An 18119-nucleotide genomic window follows, 5' to 3' on the forward strand; every position below is an offset into this window, starting at 1 on the left:
CATATGTTTATAGAAATCATTTAACATCCTTCCACAATACTTAACCAGTATCCACAGTTCTCAAAGCACTTACTTCATTGCTTTCATGTATGTTATGATCAATCATCTGAAGCAAGAACCACATCACATTCCTCAGGATGAATGTTGTTATCAAGTTCCAGTGGATAATGTTTCTCAGGCATCTGATGCTCCTAATGGAGGAAGAAATATCCCAGTCATTGCAAGAAATACAAATCTTAGGCAACAAACAGAAGTCATACTGTCCTGGGAGAAACCATTTTATCCCAGGACAAAGTGCAATCATTCAGACACCCATGCTCATTGTCCCAGGACAAACTCTGGAAAGGTTCATGGAATAAGAAATGCTAAGAGTTTGTCCCAGGACGCTGTGAAGTACCTCTGAATGGTTGTCCTGGGATTGTATCATTGAATAAATGGCAGAGAAGCAGCAGTGCATTCAACTGCTCACTAAACCCTGATTGGAAAGGTGATGTGTGTACATGCCAATCCTGGGACATTTCTGTTCTGGGGCCAAACATAAGCACACTTATCCCAGGACAAATGCAATGTCTGTTTCTAGCCTTAGAATCAGAAAATCATAGAAATAAAGGGTTGAACAGGGTGTCCTTCAGTCCAACCCTGTGCTAGAGACATAATTATCCCTACCTAAACCATTTCATCCAAGGGTCTGTCTGACCTGCTCTTAAAAACATCGTAGGGGCTTTTACAACTTTTCTAGGTAATCCATTCCTGTGTTTCTATTTTCAGTATTTTCCTTTGCTAAATTGTGACATGTTTCAGTAGCACAACAGATGAATACTACTCAGGAAAGTGCAAAATGCAAAGCCATTCGAATACCTGACCAATAGAAATGATGTTAAAAAATAAGAACTAATTAAACACAGCTATTTCACTTGCAAGACCCTTCATAACTTATTCCCAAGTACTCTACCATCTCTTTACACTATTGAGATGTTGACTCCCACTTCTGATTTGCCAGTAATACCAGCCTTCATTGTCTGCTTCTTATATTTTCATGCTTTCCTCCATGACCATATGTAGGAGCAATGACCTGTAAATATTGGCAAGCCATGGACCTTGTTGCATGTTACATTTAGGACATGTTTTATTTAGATCGTCGTAAGCACTGCTACAAGTTAGAAAGCTTTCGGAGCAGTTGCATGGCAATGCTTACTATGATCTCCGCTCTCTGGACAGGGCTGGAACTGACTGCACAATGGACAAACACTGTGATTGCTGGTCCCAGCTCCTGTGCCACACCATAGTCGTGAACCAGCTTCAGAGCTATGGAGGGGACCAGGGCAACAAGCAACTATGTGCCAATCCCAGCCCCTGACCACAGAGGAGCTGGCTCAAGACTCTGCAGGGACGGGCCTGGGACCCATAAACAGCTGACTGTTGCTCCCAGCCCCCTTCACCATACTGGGGTCTTGAATCAGCTTCCATGTTGTGGGGGCTGGGATCGACCTGAATTGGCTGCAAATGGGTTGTATTACCTCCACAGAGCAGTCTGCTGTTAGCTCAACACATGCTATCTAATACAATCTGGATGAAGTCCGAACTTTTCTATGACACAAGCCCATTTAGCTCATGGTTTACTGCTTGAACACGCAGATGCTCCTATTTTAAAGCACAGTTAACACATCCTAAGTGTACTGTGGGACATGGCTCTAACTCACTGTCCTCCTTTACATTCTTCCCTAAAACTATTTTGTCATCATACTTACTAAAATAGTTGGCAATGGTAACACAGATGGAGTGCGCTGACCACGGCCTATCATGCGAACAGGATTATACATTGCATATTTTCTGTCTTCAAGTTGTCTACCCATATCCATCTACAGGTTGTCTGTCTTATCGAGTCAAGTCAGTCCCGAGGCTGCTGTGACCATTGGGGCACCTTAAATGCTGTGCATCATTGATGACTCTTCAGGCAAAGTGACCTGGTGGCACCCATCTCCTCTCTAGGTATGGATGGCCTTTGGCTCACAGGGAGCTCATCCGCCCTTTGACAGGTCTTGTTTTTAGTCCTGCTGGGTGTCCACACACCCGCCTCACCCAGGCTAACCCATGTGGGGGTGTCGGTTTAGTCGTCGGCAACCCAACCATGGAACAGGCTATACTGGTTTACGTGGCACCAGACAGCAAACCAAGAGAGGCCTGGCTTGACAGGATGTCTGTCTTATGCTCAGATTGTCTGTATATTTTCTAACACAATGGTCCACAGCTGGTATTTGTATTGTGACAGCTCACAGGAATCCATAACATGAAAACAATCACCTCCAAAGAGCAAAATTTGTGTTTCTTTCTCCATGCTAAATGTCTCTTTCCAAAACCATGTAGCCATAAAATTGGAAAGCAATGCAACTACAATCTTTCCAAGTGGGCCCCTGATGAAACCAAATTTAAGAAAATCAGAGAGATTATTTATAATCCTAGTGAACCAAGTGACTGTCTCATTACCTATTCTCATTTTTCTTCTCCTTTCTACCCAAGGAAACCATGTCCAATGCCACAAGAACCAAAGCAAAATAATGGACAAGCAGTAGAGTTAGTTGCTATTATTGCAATAATATGTAAGGACACCTAGATAGCTGGACTGGTTGGATGGGGCTGGGAGGTGAATGTCCCTTCTGGAGGGAGCGTGGGCTCATGGTGAGAGATATGAACACAGCAACAAATAATCTGTACAGCTAATTCCTGCCAAACAGTGGCTCTCCTATGCTTTATACTTAGGCAGCTTTTTACAAGGGGGCTGTCATTATGCATCACATGTTTTAGGAGGTAGGTCAACATAATTGACTCCCATTCTGCTAAAGATGAAATGAAGGCATAGGAAATGTCCAAGGTTCACAGTAATGTTGCGGTGTTGCTGTAGCTGTGATGTCACAGTGAATATGCAAGAAGCAAGACTTGTTTGGTAATATCTTTTATTGGGGCCAACTGTATAATCTGTAGCCAGGAACTCAGATACCACCACACCTGGTCTGAAGACAATACTTAAGACACCTGCCTCACCACGCTAAAAATTTCCTTTACCCAGCAAGGACATTCCAGCAGAGTAAAAGACTGTAGCTTTGAATGAACCACCCAGATATCTCACACAGACCAACTACAATACAAGAAGAACTCCCACTACCAACTACACACCACTGGTTGTTATGTACCATCCCACACTGTAAGAACTACATAGCAGGCATGTCTACTCATGCTTCTTTTAAGTGGACTTAACCTCAAGTGGCCATTTTAAGGCACATTAAGGGCATGTGTCTACATGTGCGTGCCCTTAATTCACCTTAAAAATGGCGATTTAAGGCTATATGAGCCTAAATTTGATATCTGCATAGAGATACCTGCATAAAGCAGGTATCAAATTTAGGTGAACTAGCCAAGTCGCATTAGTACATGTGTAGATGCACTAATGCACATTAACATGGTGTGCATCAATGGACATCCACAGCTTTAATGTGCATTAGCACATCTGCACATGTGCTAATGTGACTTAGCTAGTTGTGCCTCAATTTAATGCACCTTGACGTACATTAGTGCATCTACGTATAGACCTGCACCTAAATTGCCTTGACGCACCTTAAGCAATGGCACATTAAGTTTAGGCGCACATAAATACACATGTAGACATACTCAGTTGGTGCAATAAAATAAATTACCAAGCAAATCCTACTTGTTCTTTCACAAAACAAAGAAGAATTAGATTGAGACTCCAGGTCTCCTTCTAGCTTCAGGGTTCATCTACTAGAACTCATTGCCTCCTAGGGAGGCCATGTCCCACAGTCCTTTGTTCCATTTAAAGTGTGTGACTGTGCTCACACACATCACATCAGCAGTCTGACAACCTGACACCAATAGATTACTTCTCATATGCCCATTGGGAGGCAAAACACTGTTCCTCGTACATCTCCCACAGCTAACGAAAGACACTGCCAGCTTTGCCATAAGCAACATGGCTGTAGAATGATGCCCCAAGAGAGGTCATTATTATCCTCAGTTCACACCTGGGGAAACCGAGATGCAGGGAAGTTAAGTGACTTGTTTGAGAGATGGGATGAAACAGGAAGCAGGAGTAAACTTAATTTCACGGGTATAGGTTGTAGCACTCATTTGCTGAACTTGTGACCAGTCATTTAATGAGTATGTGCTACCACGTGTCCAAGGAGAGCAATGTTATTTACCAACTGCACAAGGTATAGGGAGAGAGACACCTTCCCAAAACATTTAAGTCACTAAGTACAAAGTATTATGGTCTGTTAGTATTAGCAGTGAGATTAGACCCCAGACTCCCAGCCCCACTGACAGACCACTGCATTGGGGCAGATCCAGGGGTTGCACCAATGTGGTTGCACCCCTGTTCCACCACTATCCCTAGCTGACCTGGACAAAGGAGAAAGCCCCAGAGCCACACCTGCTCCACTTCAGCTGTGGGCTGTAGCTGCACGGGGTGCCGGGCTCAGTAGGGGACAATGACAGTGGAGAACATGTTCCTCCTTCCAGTGCCTGCTCCTGGCCAGCAAGAGAAACCTGTGGGTGGGGAGGGGAAGGCAAGGAGCAAGGGCTGGAAGGAAACTGCACCACCATGGCTGTCCCCAGCCGAGCCCAGCTCCCGACACAGTAGCCATTCCCGACAGCACCCTCCTGGAGCAGGGCAGCAGCAGCTCTGGCCCCGCTTCCCTCTGCCCCCAGGTCAGCTGGGGACAGTGGCAGAAGTCTCAACAGGGGCAGGTCTCCCTGCCTCCATGCCCCTGCTCCCGTCCCTATGTCCTTGAGTCCCAATGTCCCCTGTCAACCTGAGAGCTCCAGCTATGCCTGGCCCCCACCTCCACAGCCCGAGGGGTGGTATTCAGCACCCCTCTTCAGGAAATCTTGGATGTGCCCACACACAACCCCATGCTCCCTACAACAAGAAAGCCCGAAGAAACACCTTTGCACTTGCATTTTGTACTTCTTAAGCACAAGCAATGTTTTTTATTGTCTGCCTGCTGCTTTGGGAAATATGTCCCTTTTCCCCAAATGGAGAGAAGATGAGGGTGTTTTCAGACCAGGTGGGTAGAGCTGGGGCACAATTTAAAAAAAAAAAATGGGGAAAAAACTTCCTGGTCATTAAAATGTACTGGTTTGTTGCAGCCACAGTGAGCAGTGTGTGTGCGGCATTGCCTCAAGCTACTGCAAGCAGCACCATAGCCACATCTCACACGATGGAAAGTTGCTCATTAAAGCTTCCATCATCTGAGACCAGAACATTTGTCTTCTCATTATTCATAACAAAGGAAAAGGAAACGAAGCCAGGAGCTGAGCGGTTGCTTTTTAAATGTAGAACATCCACTGAACTCTTTCAGATGGAAACTAGGCTTCACCGTTCAACATCACTTCCTGATCCTTCAGGGATTCAAACAGTCAACTCTTCCATGTGCTTCCAGGGACTAACAGTTTAGTGGTCCAGAGACAGGTCAGCACAGCATCCCTGCTCTTCTTTGATACAACAAAAACAGCGTCCATATTGTTATCTTTGTGCGCTTTGGCGTTTTTGTCGATTAGGGAGCTCTTGGCCATCAGAGACATTACCAGGGATCATTATGTGGAAGTGGCTCTCATTGATCCCTATTCCTGCTCTAACAGATGCTGTCAGGTAGGATGGGGTTGAATTTTCAAGGACGCTCAGTGCTGGTCTAGCTCTGTCTGCCTGAATTCAAGTAAATTTCCCTTTAATGGCAAAAAATCCAACCCAGAACTTGCCACTGCCTCAGTTTACCTTCTGTCATTCATTAAACAAGTCACTGCTTTTGATGTTTTCATGATCCTGCTGTCCTTCTGTCCAAGTCCAACTCCAACTACCACAGGCTATTCAAACCCTTCCCACCCTGGACTTAATTAAGTCTATCTGTTTATATTATAAAGCGTTGCAGAAGTCATGTAGGTATGCCTTTCAGCTTAAAAGGCCAGATCAAAGGAAAAAAAAAAGACTTAGGTAGCAAATCCAAAATTCATAGAAATACAGAATTGTGCAACTTATTTTATTCAGTGTATGATGATGCAGCGATCACAAAACAAGGAGAAACATCTTCACAATGTTTATGTCCAAATTTGGCAGCCGGCTGATTGCCCCAGGGGCAGTGTTGTGCAGATGCAATAGAGTCCCATTAAACACATGAAGAGGGCATTCAAAGTTTGGAAACAGTCGCAGTTCGGTCAGGTAGTCCAGCACCGCTTATGTAACAGAAATCCACATCTGCCATGTCCTGTCCTGATTAGGTTAAGAGAAGATGAAAGATGTCTAGGGAGATCGAAGCCAGCTGGTCTAATGGTAGGATTTGTAATCATGATTTCTGTATTAGATATAAAAATTAAATATACATCCAGGTCAGCTGGTCAAACCCCCTGAGAGATGCAGGATATGCTTTCCCTAACTCATCCCAGACAGATCTCTATCTAGTGTCTTCTGGAAAACCTCCGAAGAGGAGATTGCACGCCTGGCCTAGGCTGCTTGTTTCATTGTCCTATAGTTCTTCTTACTGCTAGAAAGTTTTTCCTGAAATTTAATCTAAATCTACTTTGCTGCAGTTTAAACCTATTGCTTTTTGTCCGGCCCTCTAGAGCAAGGTAGACCACTTATTCTTCTCTTTTTTATGGCAGCCTTTCACACATTTGAAAACTTCTTTCAGGTCCCTGCTTCATTCCCTTTGGTCCAGGACTTAACAGCCCGCTCTCTCAGCTTTTCCTCGTGCAGGGCGTGTAAGAACCCCTTTATCATCTTTGTTGCTCATCTCTGGATCCTCTCCAGCTTTTCCACATCCTTTTTCAAGCTGGTGCCCAGAATCGCATACAAAACTCCATGCGAGGCTGAACCAGCACCGAGTGACAAAACCATCGTGAATGCCATACGTCCTGATCCACGCCTGGATTTTGATACAGCTTCGGCAAGAGCAAAGTGCTGATCTCCTCTGCTCTGTCAAGACTTGAGATACTTTGGGCACAACTTTAGGTGTCTGGGGAAGTGAAAGAATCCCACAAAGAGCTGTCAATAGAGGTACGGCATCCCCGAGTCTGGTGGCAGCTGAATAGGTGCTTTCAAGATCATTTTATTATTGATCCCCCAAGTCAAAATCCGCTTCTGTGGCAGCAGAGTTAATCCACGCTGAACATGATAAAGAACCGAGTCTCAACCTTTGGTCTTGAAAAGACACAAGAAGCAGCAGCGCGTTTCGAGACTTACCAGCTCATGCACCGCGTGGGAAAAGGTCCCTATAGAAAGACTTGGCACTGCTTAAATTGCAAGTCCTTTACTCTAGGCTTAACAAATGCTGGCTCTTCTGTAGATGTAAATGAAGTTCAGCGGTTGAGAAATCTGCACGTTTGCAGCCACCATTAAGAGTATACGAATAAAATGATATCCTGGCGCTACCTGCTACCTACATGTGGAACAGAATAGAAACAAATGGGAAAGAAGAAAGTCACTGTCTTTTATAAGTAAAGGGCCAGATGCAAAACTCACTGAAATCTGTGACAAGGCTCCATGGGCTTTGATCCTGTGCACGACAGAACGCATGGTAAAGGAGCAGTTATAAGTTTTTAACAAGCTTCTGTTTGAAATGCCTGCTTCTTATCTAAACAGCAGGATGTTCAAAATGGTTACAAGAAACCCCTTACTGATAGAACAAAAGAGCCAGCCCCAAACGCGCTGAAAACCCTTTGGAGGGGAGGCACGACCTTTCTGTATTCTGGTGAGGGGTAGAAGAAAAAAGCCATCTTTACCAGTGACGTCTTTTCTCACTCAACAAAAAGGGTGGTGGGGGAAGAGACACTTAAAAAGCTATTTGGCAAGAAACAAACTCAAAGCCAAGACCAATAGATGGTGGTGCTTGAAGAGAGGCACTTAAAACTTCTATTGAAACACCTGAGCAGAAGCGGCCTGATTTTCATAAAGGGCTGAACACCATTCCCACTAAAGCCAGTGGGAGCTGGAGACATTCAACCACTCTGGTTAGGCCACGTTAGTCAGGGTGAAGCCATTACACTGGAAAATGCTGGCAAATGACTTGATTTTCAAAAGGGCTGAATAAATAGGGGCTGCTCGCAACCCCAATTCTGCAGCTGTTCACTCAACACTATTAGCATCAAGGATTCATGAGCTTAAAGCACTCAGTGCTCTCATGCTGACAGGTTATACGCACAAGCGCAGGCCGCGGAACGGGGTGGGCCACCCGGGCCATGGCCCGACCAACTTTTAGCATGTTAATTTAGCTAGCTATGCAGTTAAAAACACCCAGCTATACAGTTTTAACTGGAATGACAATTGTGCATTTGTGGGTTATATAAATTAACGTGCTAAAAGTTGGTCGGGCCATGGTGGCCCACCCCGTTCTCCAGCCTATGCGCATAAGGGTTTGTAAAAGCTGTGTCTGAACCCAACTGAGAATGTACTTTGTGGTAGGCTTTTTTAGGCCCTTTCCTTGTCTAGGCCCATTTTGCTGGAATAAACAATGTTTAGCATCCTTACGGAAGGCAAGTGAAAAATATGTATTTTAAAAGCACAGTGGACTTTTTCAATGTATTTGTGAGCACCGTGCCCTGGAGCCCTGAATATTTGTATTGCAAAGTCATTAGCAAAATTGCTTTAGTGGAGACGTGGAGTTTGTTGGTGTCCGCAGAGGTTCTGGAGTAGCTGAATTACAAAAAAAAGAACATGTGAATGCTGCTAAAGTGAAAGGCACGGGAGTAGAAACACAAGGCAGTATGCACCGCCAGGGGCAGAAAGCAAATGGTAAACAGCAGTATTTAATTAACATTAAATACAGGGGGGTTAGCATATTGTATGGAGAACACAGAGCAAAACAACAGAGATGCCGCGCAGAGAAGTCATATGGGAGAAGTTCTGTTCCCAGACACGTGTGATGGGCTCTCATTTGCCACAGCTGCAGCTGAATACATGAAGTATTGGGAGTGCCGTAGCATTTATGAGGTCCCAGGTGTGCTGCTCATTGTGCTGGGTGCTGTACACAGGCATGCATGGCAAGGTCCCCGCCCTGAAAAGCATATAGTTCCACACAAATGAGTCTGACAAAGGCTCCTGCACCCATGGGGAGATGGGAACCGGGACACCGTGTGGTTAAATGACCTGCCCCAAGTAATGCAAGGAGTTTATGCCAGAGCAAGGCGCTAAATCCAGATCTCTTGGGCCCCAGTCAGTTGGAAATGCCAGACTGGCTTGGACCCAGGCCCCATCTTCTCCAGAAACCTGCCTGCAGTGTCAGATGTTTCAGAAAGGCACCATATACACAGGGTGTGCAATAGTCCCTCCCCCATGAAAGTCCGCTTTTCCTCTCCACACCCCCCTTGGGAAGTGATAGAAAAGCTGCAGAGGGTCCCGGAGCAGAGTTCCCATCACATCATACTGGGGATGGGGTCTGTGGTGCCAGCCCCTCGTACTGTGCACACCTTAGAGGGATGGAGGAATCGGTCATTGTTATGAGGCCTTCACATCACACTCGGCTCTCTCCCAGCCCCAAGGTTTCTCTGTAGAGGCTGCTGCCCCTTCACTGCACTTATACACAACACACAACATCGGGCTGGAGTGGAGCAGCCCTGTGCTGGCAGGGGACTCCAGGGGGTTCATCCTGCCAGCCCAGGGTTGCTCTGACCTGGCTCAATGTCCTGTGGAGGGGCTGGCTGGGCCATGAGGGTGCTAGTATGGGGCTAGCTGGCAAGCAACCCCTACGCTGTAGCACCCTCGTGCCCCAGCCAGTCCCAGTCACTGTCTACATGTGCATTTTGGTGCACATAACTACTCCGCTGTAGGACAGTGCTTGTCCCAGACAGTACTATTCTACAGCGCAGTTAATTAATTTACTGCACCCTAATACAGGTGCACATGTAGATGGTGATGCTTTACCAAGGAGCTAATTAGTCAGCTGTGCAGTAAAACACATGTGTAGATGTCCCCCATGGTATTAAAAACATTCTGACCTGCTGTGGTCTTTCTGAGCTTTTTGCAACAGAATAATTGCTCTATTATTTTTCTGTAGCCAAAAGCCAAGTGCAAACTAAGAGCTGGCATTTTCTGAGGGGTGCCATGAGTCTAACAAGGGGTGCCACGAGTGTGCAAATTTGGAGAACCAGTGATCTAGCAACAGTGTTCTTAATGCTGGGTGCAAGACAGTGAGCATCTATACACATGTTCTGGAGTGGAGGGGGGGCACTTTAATTAGAGTGGCTCTAATTAAAGCAACCTCAGTGTCATGTGTATACAGCGTCGCACACTTCAAAAGGGTGTTTGTTCAAAACGAGTCTGTTCAACAAGCTTTAGTTAAAGCACCCCCGCCATTTTGAAACACAGGGATACTATATACATGTGATGTGTAGGCTGCTGTAGCACGCTAATTGGCAAGCTCCAGCAGACTTGCAGCAGACTCGATTAATCGAATGCACCGATCCGTGCAAATTAGCACACGTTGGAGCATAGGTTCATCATGTGTATAAGTGCCCATTTAGTATCAGTTTAACTCACAGCTGTTTTATATCAGTGTAAATTCCACTGGGATTTGGTGGGGCAGATGTGTAGTATTTTAGGGTAGCTGCCCACAGTAGGTGCTACTACAAAGCCTCACTACTAGGTGGCAGGTAATAAATAGTCTATTTGCACTGAGCAAATAGCTGCCCCAAGATAAGTGAAGATTCTCAACACTTGACCTGTGTCAGTCAAACTGGTGTATCTGCACTGCTGCTTCCTCCTGGGGTAACGCTAGCCCAGAGGCTATTACATTATACTAGTGTAAGACTGCACATTGTACCCACTCCATTTTTGCACTGGGGTTAACATGTCACTTGTCTAAGCCTTATTCAATAACAGCAACAGGCCCTGGAGAGACACACGTGTTTAGTATGCTGAGCCACTCAAGCTGTTGATTTTATGCTTCGCAATGGTCCCCAAACCTTATCAAACTACAAAGTCTAGACATCACGCTTTATTTACAACTGATGCTCATAGGAGCAAAGCTGTGCTCCTTTGATTACAAAGAATGAAGAACTTCTCTAAAACTGCACGTCAGTCTGTGCAGATGGCGGGTCACTCTGGCAGAAATGGCCCATATACTCCTTTTGAGGGGCAGGCTGGTAGGGAGGTTCATTGTCTTGACTTTCTTCTCTTCCCCCTACCACTCACTAGCTAGCAAGGGGAGGAGATGTGGAATACAGGAGCAATTACCAACGCCCGGGAATCCAGGAGGGACCATGACTCAGAGATGTGCTTCTAAGTCCTAGGGCCCAAAGATATACCCAGGGTAGCTGCACACAGTAGGTAGCTATTATAACACATCACCACTAGGTAGCAGGAAAAGGAACCCATAGTCGGTCTGCCTGGAGGAAATGGCTACCCCACAATAAGCTGTGGACACATGGCACATATAATAGTGTGGTTTAACCCCCTAAATCTTCCTCAGGGTATTTCTATACCTGATCAGAGCAATGTGTCATGTGCCTACTTCTGGTTTCCAATAATACTATATTTACATGCCATCTGTATAAAACCTCAACTTTACTCAGGCAATGCCTAGGTCTTGCAACGGCTCTCTGAATAGGGGGAGATATCTTCTGCAGAGATCAAGTTAACAGGTCTATGAAGGCCTCTTTGGGATTCCTGCTCTTTCTATGTTATATTTTAATCTGGAACAAGAGGGTTCATATACACATCACAATTTTTGCCCTTCCATATGCTGCAACTGCTTGTCTGTTTGCACAAGCAAGATTTCCCGATGCTTTAAAAGTCTTTCTTATGCATTAAACTAAAACTCCTCAGACACAGTTTGGCTCACCAGGAATTAAAGCACCATGTCCATGGATTAATCATGTGCAAACAACAAAGGCACTCAAAGACATATAAGGAGCCTCTTTGTCCATGAGATGGCGCTGCAACTTTTTTGTAGTTCACCCCCTCGAATTGCTTTTGCTTTCAAATTGTTTCCACTTTTTTTTTCTTGTGTGGTCTGCTGGCTTCCTGCTTTCAAAGCTATGTGGCAGAGGACAGGCATGGGGTAGGTGAGGGGGCCCTGGGCTGGGGAGGCAGTGCTAAACCATCCTGCTCTCCTGCAGCGCCAGCCGGGGATCTGGCTTAATTTGTTCAAAAACCTAGTGCATGTAAACACAGATGCAACGCTCCAAGACTTAATTCATTTGAAAACTAGTGCATGTAAACACAGATGCGATACTCTAAAATAAACAAGTTTAACTTTTAAAAATGTATTTAATTTAATGAGGATTAAAACCCGTGGTGTGTACAAGCACTCAGAGAGAATGGGCCTAACTCTCCCCTTACTTGCCCAGCCTGTGTATCCCTAGAGAAAGGGATCACATTAATAAATCAAAGGCCAGGAAAATTGTAAGTTCTTTTCCCCTCATGAAACTCTGAAAAAAATAGTGAGTTTGACTCCTTGGGCATCCTATTTATAGAAGTGCCCAAAGACACAGTCAGGGCCAAGGTGGGGTAGAAACAGATAAAAAATGAAGGACTGTGCTCCCAGGAGATCTTGGAGCTGTGAGTGGGTGGACTTCTGTGTTCAGATAGGACTACACTGTAGGTATCCATGAAGGTATAAAATTCTACTCTGCTCTATCAGGGAGTAAGCAGACAAGCCAGACAAAGCAGACAAATATGGATATAACCTACAGTCAGAGAGTCAGGTGAAGGCCGGCAAACATACTACCTCACCCTGGGTCAGACCCACAGGCCCTCTAGCTCAGCATCTTGTGTCTGACAGCGGGCAGCATTGCCTGCCTCAGAGCAAAGGATAAGAAAATGCCAAATTGAGATGAGCTATAACTTGTTTCCCTACATTAGGTATTATCAGGGTTTAGATTTAAGCCCTGATACAGGAGATTTAACACAGAAGCAAAGAGATCATCAAACAGGTCCATCTCCTGTTAGTCCCAGCAATCACACACTACTTCCATCACACCCTTCAACAGACAAATTGCCTTTCATTTCAGTTCCACATACTTGTCTACATATTATGCTTGCCCCTTCCCAGTGGTGATGCGTAGGGGGTGCACATGCACCCCCTGAGAGCACTGGTGCACCCCCTGACAGGTCGCGCCTACCACTTAGGCAATGGGCGAGGGGTAGGCCCCCCCTGTGAGCACCAGCCAGGAGTGGGATCGGTCATGGGGGACCACCTCTCCCCACCAGTCACCGAGATTGGCTGTGGGGGGATCGCCCACCCCAGTCGATGAGATTGGGCACGGGCCCCTTCAACTAAGGTGGTACCAGTCACCCATGCCCCTTCCTTTAACTCTTCATTATACCATCCTGCACTCTTCTGGGTGCCAAGTACTTTGACCAGCATCTCAATGTTGGTGCTTGCAACATGGTAGCTGCAAATAAAGTACAGGCATAATAGACTCGAAGTGATTCCACTTCATGTGTAAGGCAGGTCAATAGATTAAACCTGACTGCCTGGTGCAAGACGCAACCAGCTCCTCAAGGCACATGGTTAGAGCGGTGCTTTTGAGCACGCCCACCCACATGCCATGGCAGCTCTTAGACGTACCATGGATGCTTGCCCATTCTTCTGTCTTGGGACGCCTCGCAGTTTCCAGGGGAGGAAGAAATGACAGAATATTAGAGTAGGAAGCCTTTATCCTACTTTTGCTGAGTTCAATGGCTGAAGATCAGGCTTTGAAGAAGAATGCACCGAGTAGCATGTGTAGCCTTTTCATTCAGTCGTGGCTTCTCCCATGATTGTCTCCACATGCTTGCATTTTTCATATACAGCTTAGGAAGCCGTTATTTTCTGATGTGCCTGATTCAATGACGACACAAATAATTAAAAGTAGCAATCATAATACTATGCCAGCGCTGTTGCAAGCTAGTTGAATTAGTAGAATCATCTGCATGGAATTAATTGAAAACAATGACTTTATGGAAGGTGCTTTGAAGGCCTCTTATTAATTTGTGTAGTATTCCATTAATAATGATGTCCAATTAAGGCTTCGAGGGAAAAGTCTGCCATGAAAAATGTTGGCAGGAGACATCTCAGAGCTTGGCTGGAGTCTTTCCCACTGCGTGAGTGTTCCAGGTTGTTAGTGCAGATCGTCGATAATATTTAAAAAGCCATTTTGCCAATGAAAAATCTGCTCCCTCCTGCCTCTTCTAGGCTATGCAGAGCTAATGGGCAAGCCATAAATGGCACAGACTGGGAAGGCTGCCTATGATACTTAGGCACCTGCTATGATCTGCTGTTTTCTTTTGCTTGTGTTTCAGCATCCTGGAGAAGGCTGGTGTTTCCCCCCCGAGTACACACGTTCTGATCGGCGTGTGCAGTCTGGTGCCACTAATAGCTCACAGATGGGAAAAGTATTTGGGTGGCTGGAAAGGAAAATGATCTGATTGGTGGCAATTGTGCAGGGGACTTGAAATATTCCCACATGTAAGGGTAGGGCAGCCAAGTGGGAAGAGTGCTGGATGGACGGATAATGATGGGCTGATTACTGAGGTTAAAGCTTAATGGGGAAGTGCGAGAGGGAGCCAGCTAAAGCAATGTTTGCGGTGTAAATACACCCTCACAATAGACATGGCTCATGTTCAGTTGCAAGATGCAAAGATGGAGGGATTTTAAACCGGTGTGATGTCTCCTGGAGAATATACCAGAAAATTGCAGGCAGTTAGACCAGCAAAGTGTATTTCTTCTGCATCTATCTTGTTAGATAGGCTGCATTTTCCAAAGTTTCTCTCTTCTGCATTCGTACTGGTTTTTAATTGCAAAACGCATGGCTTTTGCGCTGTTTTTCAGCTGCAGTGTTAAGATCCAGAATGTAAAATGTTGAGGGGGTGGATAGACAGACACCATGTTCATACCAGTGTAACTATCATTTGCTGGTGGCAAGAAGGAACGGGCAGACAATGCAAAATCTTCAGACCATGATACGTTCACCCAATCCAGCGGAGAAAAAAAAAATGAAAAAACCCTCTACAGAATAGCTGGAATATTCACTGAAAGGAAAAATGATCAAAGGGGGGGGGGGAAGGAAAAATGCAAGTGGGATTTTAAAAGGGGGAGATTTGGGGTTTCATGACCCAGGTAACACAGGTGCGGTCAGGCTGCTTCAGGGTATGGCATCCTCGGGTTTACTGAATTCCCCGGCAAAGCTGGCCTTTGAGTCTAATTCCCTGTGTGTCCATTGGAAACTTTGTAACTGTTGTGCTTGCATTTATCCAGATGAAACTTTCCATTCTCGATTTGATTTTATAGGAAGGATGGGTGGATGGTACCGGCTAACATAGGAGGATCAGTGGGGAGGGAGCGAGAACAGCTGGCTGGCAGATTGGGAAAGTTGAAGTGCATGGTAAGAACAGGTTTGGGAAGTGGGACAAGGGGCACAGAGACCCAGAAAAGCTGCTGGGGCATTATTAGTGGCACAAGCAATGCCAGCAGCATAAGAGATGCCAGCCACACAGGGTGCTGGTTAGTGAGGGCGAGTGAATAGAAAGGAATTCAGCAGGAGAAGAAGTAATTGGTGCTGGCAAGACCATAAGGGTTTTGTTTCTCTAAGAACTGAAGGGTTGCACAGACTTCGAATTATGCCCATCCTTTCATACAACAGTCCAAATACTATTGATTGATTCCCAGACAGATCGTCACAGTGGAAAATTCCCCAAAAGATATAGGCAGGCTTCAAGCAACGGAGCGAGCGGACTGGGAACAAAGGATCCTGTTCAGCAAAGTATTTCAGCAGGCTCAATTGCCGATCACAAGGGAATCAACCACTTGCCTACATACTCTCCTGAATCAGGACCATGACCTTCAAACAAAACCGATTCTGGGTCAGAGGACAAGACATCCACCTCCCTTTATGCTCCTCAGCCCACATCTGTCTGTGTTCCCCGGGCAAAGAGTTGAGACTATGTAGGCAGAGTGACTAAAATCCTACAACAGTCTGATCTGAAAGCACATGCTGGTGCATGCTGTAGTCCAGAGAGTAAGCATCTCCGCAAGCTTTCAAGAATAGTGATTTAGCAACCTGGACCAGCCAGGCTGTAGACCTATCCTAATACACTTACCCTAGCATACCTCCTCCGCCCTCATGTGCCCTAATACAGAGGCTGGTTTTGTCCTGTCACTCACTTTGTATGCAGCATCTGAGTGCATAGCCCAGTCGAACTCCATTATTCTCTTATTGGATCATGCAGAAACCGAGCTGAGAGGCAGTTAATTTAATAGTCAACCCGTGATTGCAGAGATTTGATTTTGCTCTTGGTAAGTTCATCACTAATTATATTATCTCTCTCAATATATATGTATATAACACAAGACCACACAAAGCAATCTGAACACATGTACTCTACTAAAAATTAACTGCTATTTAAAGCCACCAAAGAAGAAATCCATATGAGACAATTTCCGTGTTGATGCCCCCTACTCAAACATTCACCCCCCCAATTAAAATAAGCAACACAAGCAAAATAAAAACTTGCCACACAAACACAAGAGCAATTAATACCCAACTAGCATTTTGCAAAAGTTAAAAGGGAAAGTTTGCTAAGGAGCTTGCTATTGCTACTGACTACATGGAAGATGCTGAGCTTTTATAGTCGTTGGCAGCAGGATAAGACCCTGAGATTAGATGAAGTAGAGGAGTGTGCGCGCATGCGTGTGTGTGTGTGTGCACTCATGAGAGAGAAAGAACATGTTGAACATTTATACTTACCACCAAAATCAATTTAAACTGTATGCAGCATCTCGGAGAAAAAAAAAATATGACTGATTTTATCTGACCACTCTTTCCTTAAACAAGGACAGACAGCTGGTTAAGTGTACTGTGCTTGCTGGTGCTCATCGTCATTATCAGCTGATGGAAAAAAAGCTGAACTGTAACTTTGCTTACAATAGAGAAATATTAAAAAAAAAAAGCCCCAGCTGTTCCCAGCTTAATTCCAATGGCATCAGTCACAGAGGAAGGAGGACTGCATATACAGGGCCCATCAGCATTTTAATTGGCATGTCATCCAACCCTGTCCAGAACTGATTCCAGTTCAGTCTGATTCCAGAAATGCAGGCTTTCAGGTCTACACTAGTATTCCTAGGGTTGCAAAAACCAGTGACTCTGAAATGGGAAAATTCTGCAAAATATCATTATTTTAAGACATGACTTAAGAGGACTTTTGGTCCCTGAATACAGCCTTGGCATGCTACTATTAAAGACTTGTATTATTTAGGACCCGAAGTTCACAAATGGGCTCGGAAGCCTGCTGTGTCAGGTGCTGCCCAAACCCCGAAGGGACAGCTCCAACCTGAAGAGCGTCCAGTTTAAACCATAAGCAGAGAGTGCCAAAGTGATTTCCCGGGGTTGCACACTGAGTCAGTCGCAGAATCAGGTTCCCTGAGTCCCCGAAGAGTACTACCTTACCTCTCAAATCACCCGCCGCTTTACAGAAATGCTATCTTTTGTTCCCAAACAACAGTGGTCAATGCATCTCCTCCCTAATACCTCACTATGCATGTGTTTCTTTACGTTATTAATCTTTCCTATTAATCTTTCCTTCTGTCTCACATCAGGGCATAACCTATATATTCAGGCTTCATATTGGCCACATCTACATGAGTGACGGACTGTGTAGTTGTTACTGCAGAGTCATTTACTACTTGCATAAGCAAGTACTAAATGACGGCGCAGTAGCCGGTGTTACTGCGCAGTACTGTCCCTGCACATTTTTTTCCCAATGGCAATGCTCAGTAGCGTCGTGTCACGGTTAGTGTCATGCAACACTTGTGCATAATAGCAATGAACTGCTAAGCAGTAGTTATACCATGTAGAGGCACCCAGTCAGTACCAAACTCTGCATCCTAACCCTGCAGTCTAACTGCTCAGCCCCACATGTCCTTGACCATCTTATTAACACACATCTTGGTATCGGTAAGCTTTTGCCATGAAACCTCCAATATGCTCCTTGGTTAATTTTTCAGACAAAAGCTTCTCTGCTCTTTGTGCCCTGCTGTCATAACTGACACGCAGAAGTGAATTCAACAAGGCTGGAAAGACGGTGAAATCATTCACCCACTCACTGCACTGGATCTATCACAGGGGCTTGCCCTTTTACA

At 45.3% G+C, this 18119-nt stretch overlaps 1 protein-coding gene across 2 annotated transcripts in view; it reads right to left on the reverse strand.

Annotated features, from left to right (window-relative positions):
* Nucleotides 1–18119, reverse strand: part of CRHR2 (corticotropin releasing hormone receptor 2) — a 239659-nt gene that overhangs the window by 75718 nt on the left and 145822 nt on the right. For both annotated transcript variants that reach the window (XM_059729225.1, XM_014608972.3), the window contains one exon: nucleotides 74–191. In XM_059729225.1, the coding sequence (XP_059585208.1) occupies nucleotides 74–191 (118 nt within the window). The remainder of the gene's footprint in view (nucleotides 1–73; nucleotides 192–18119) is intronic.

This window comes from Alligator mississippiensis, chromosome 5 (genome assembly GCF_030867095.1).
Source record: "Alligator mississippiensis isolate rAllMis1 chromosome 5, rAllMis1, whole genome shotgun sequence".
In the NCBI taxonomy this organism is placed as follows: Eukaryota; Metazoa; Chordata; order Crocodylia; family Alligatoridae; genus Alligator; species Alligator mississippiensis.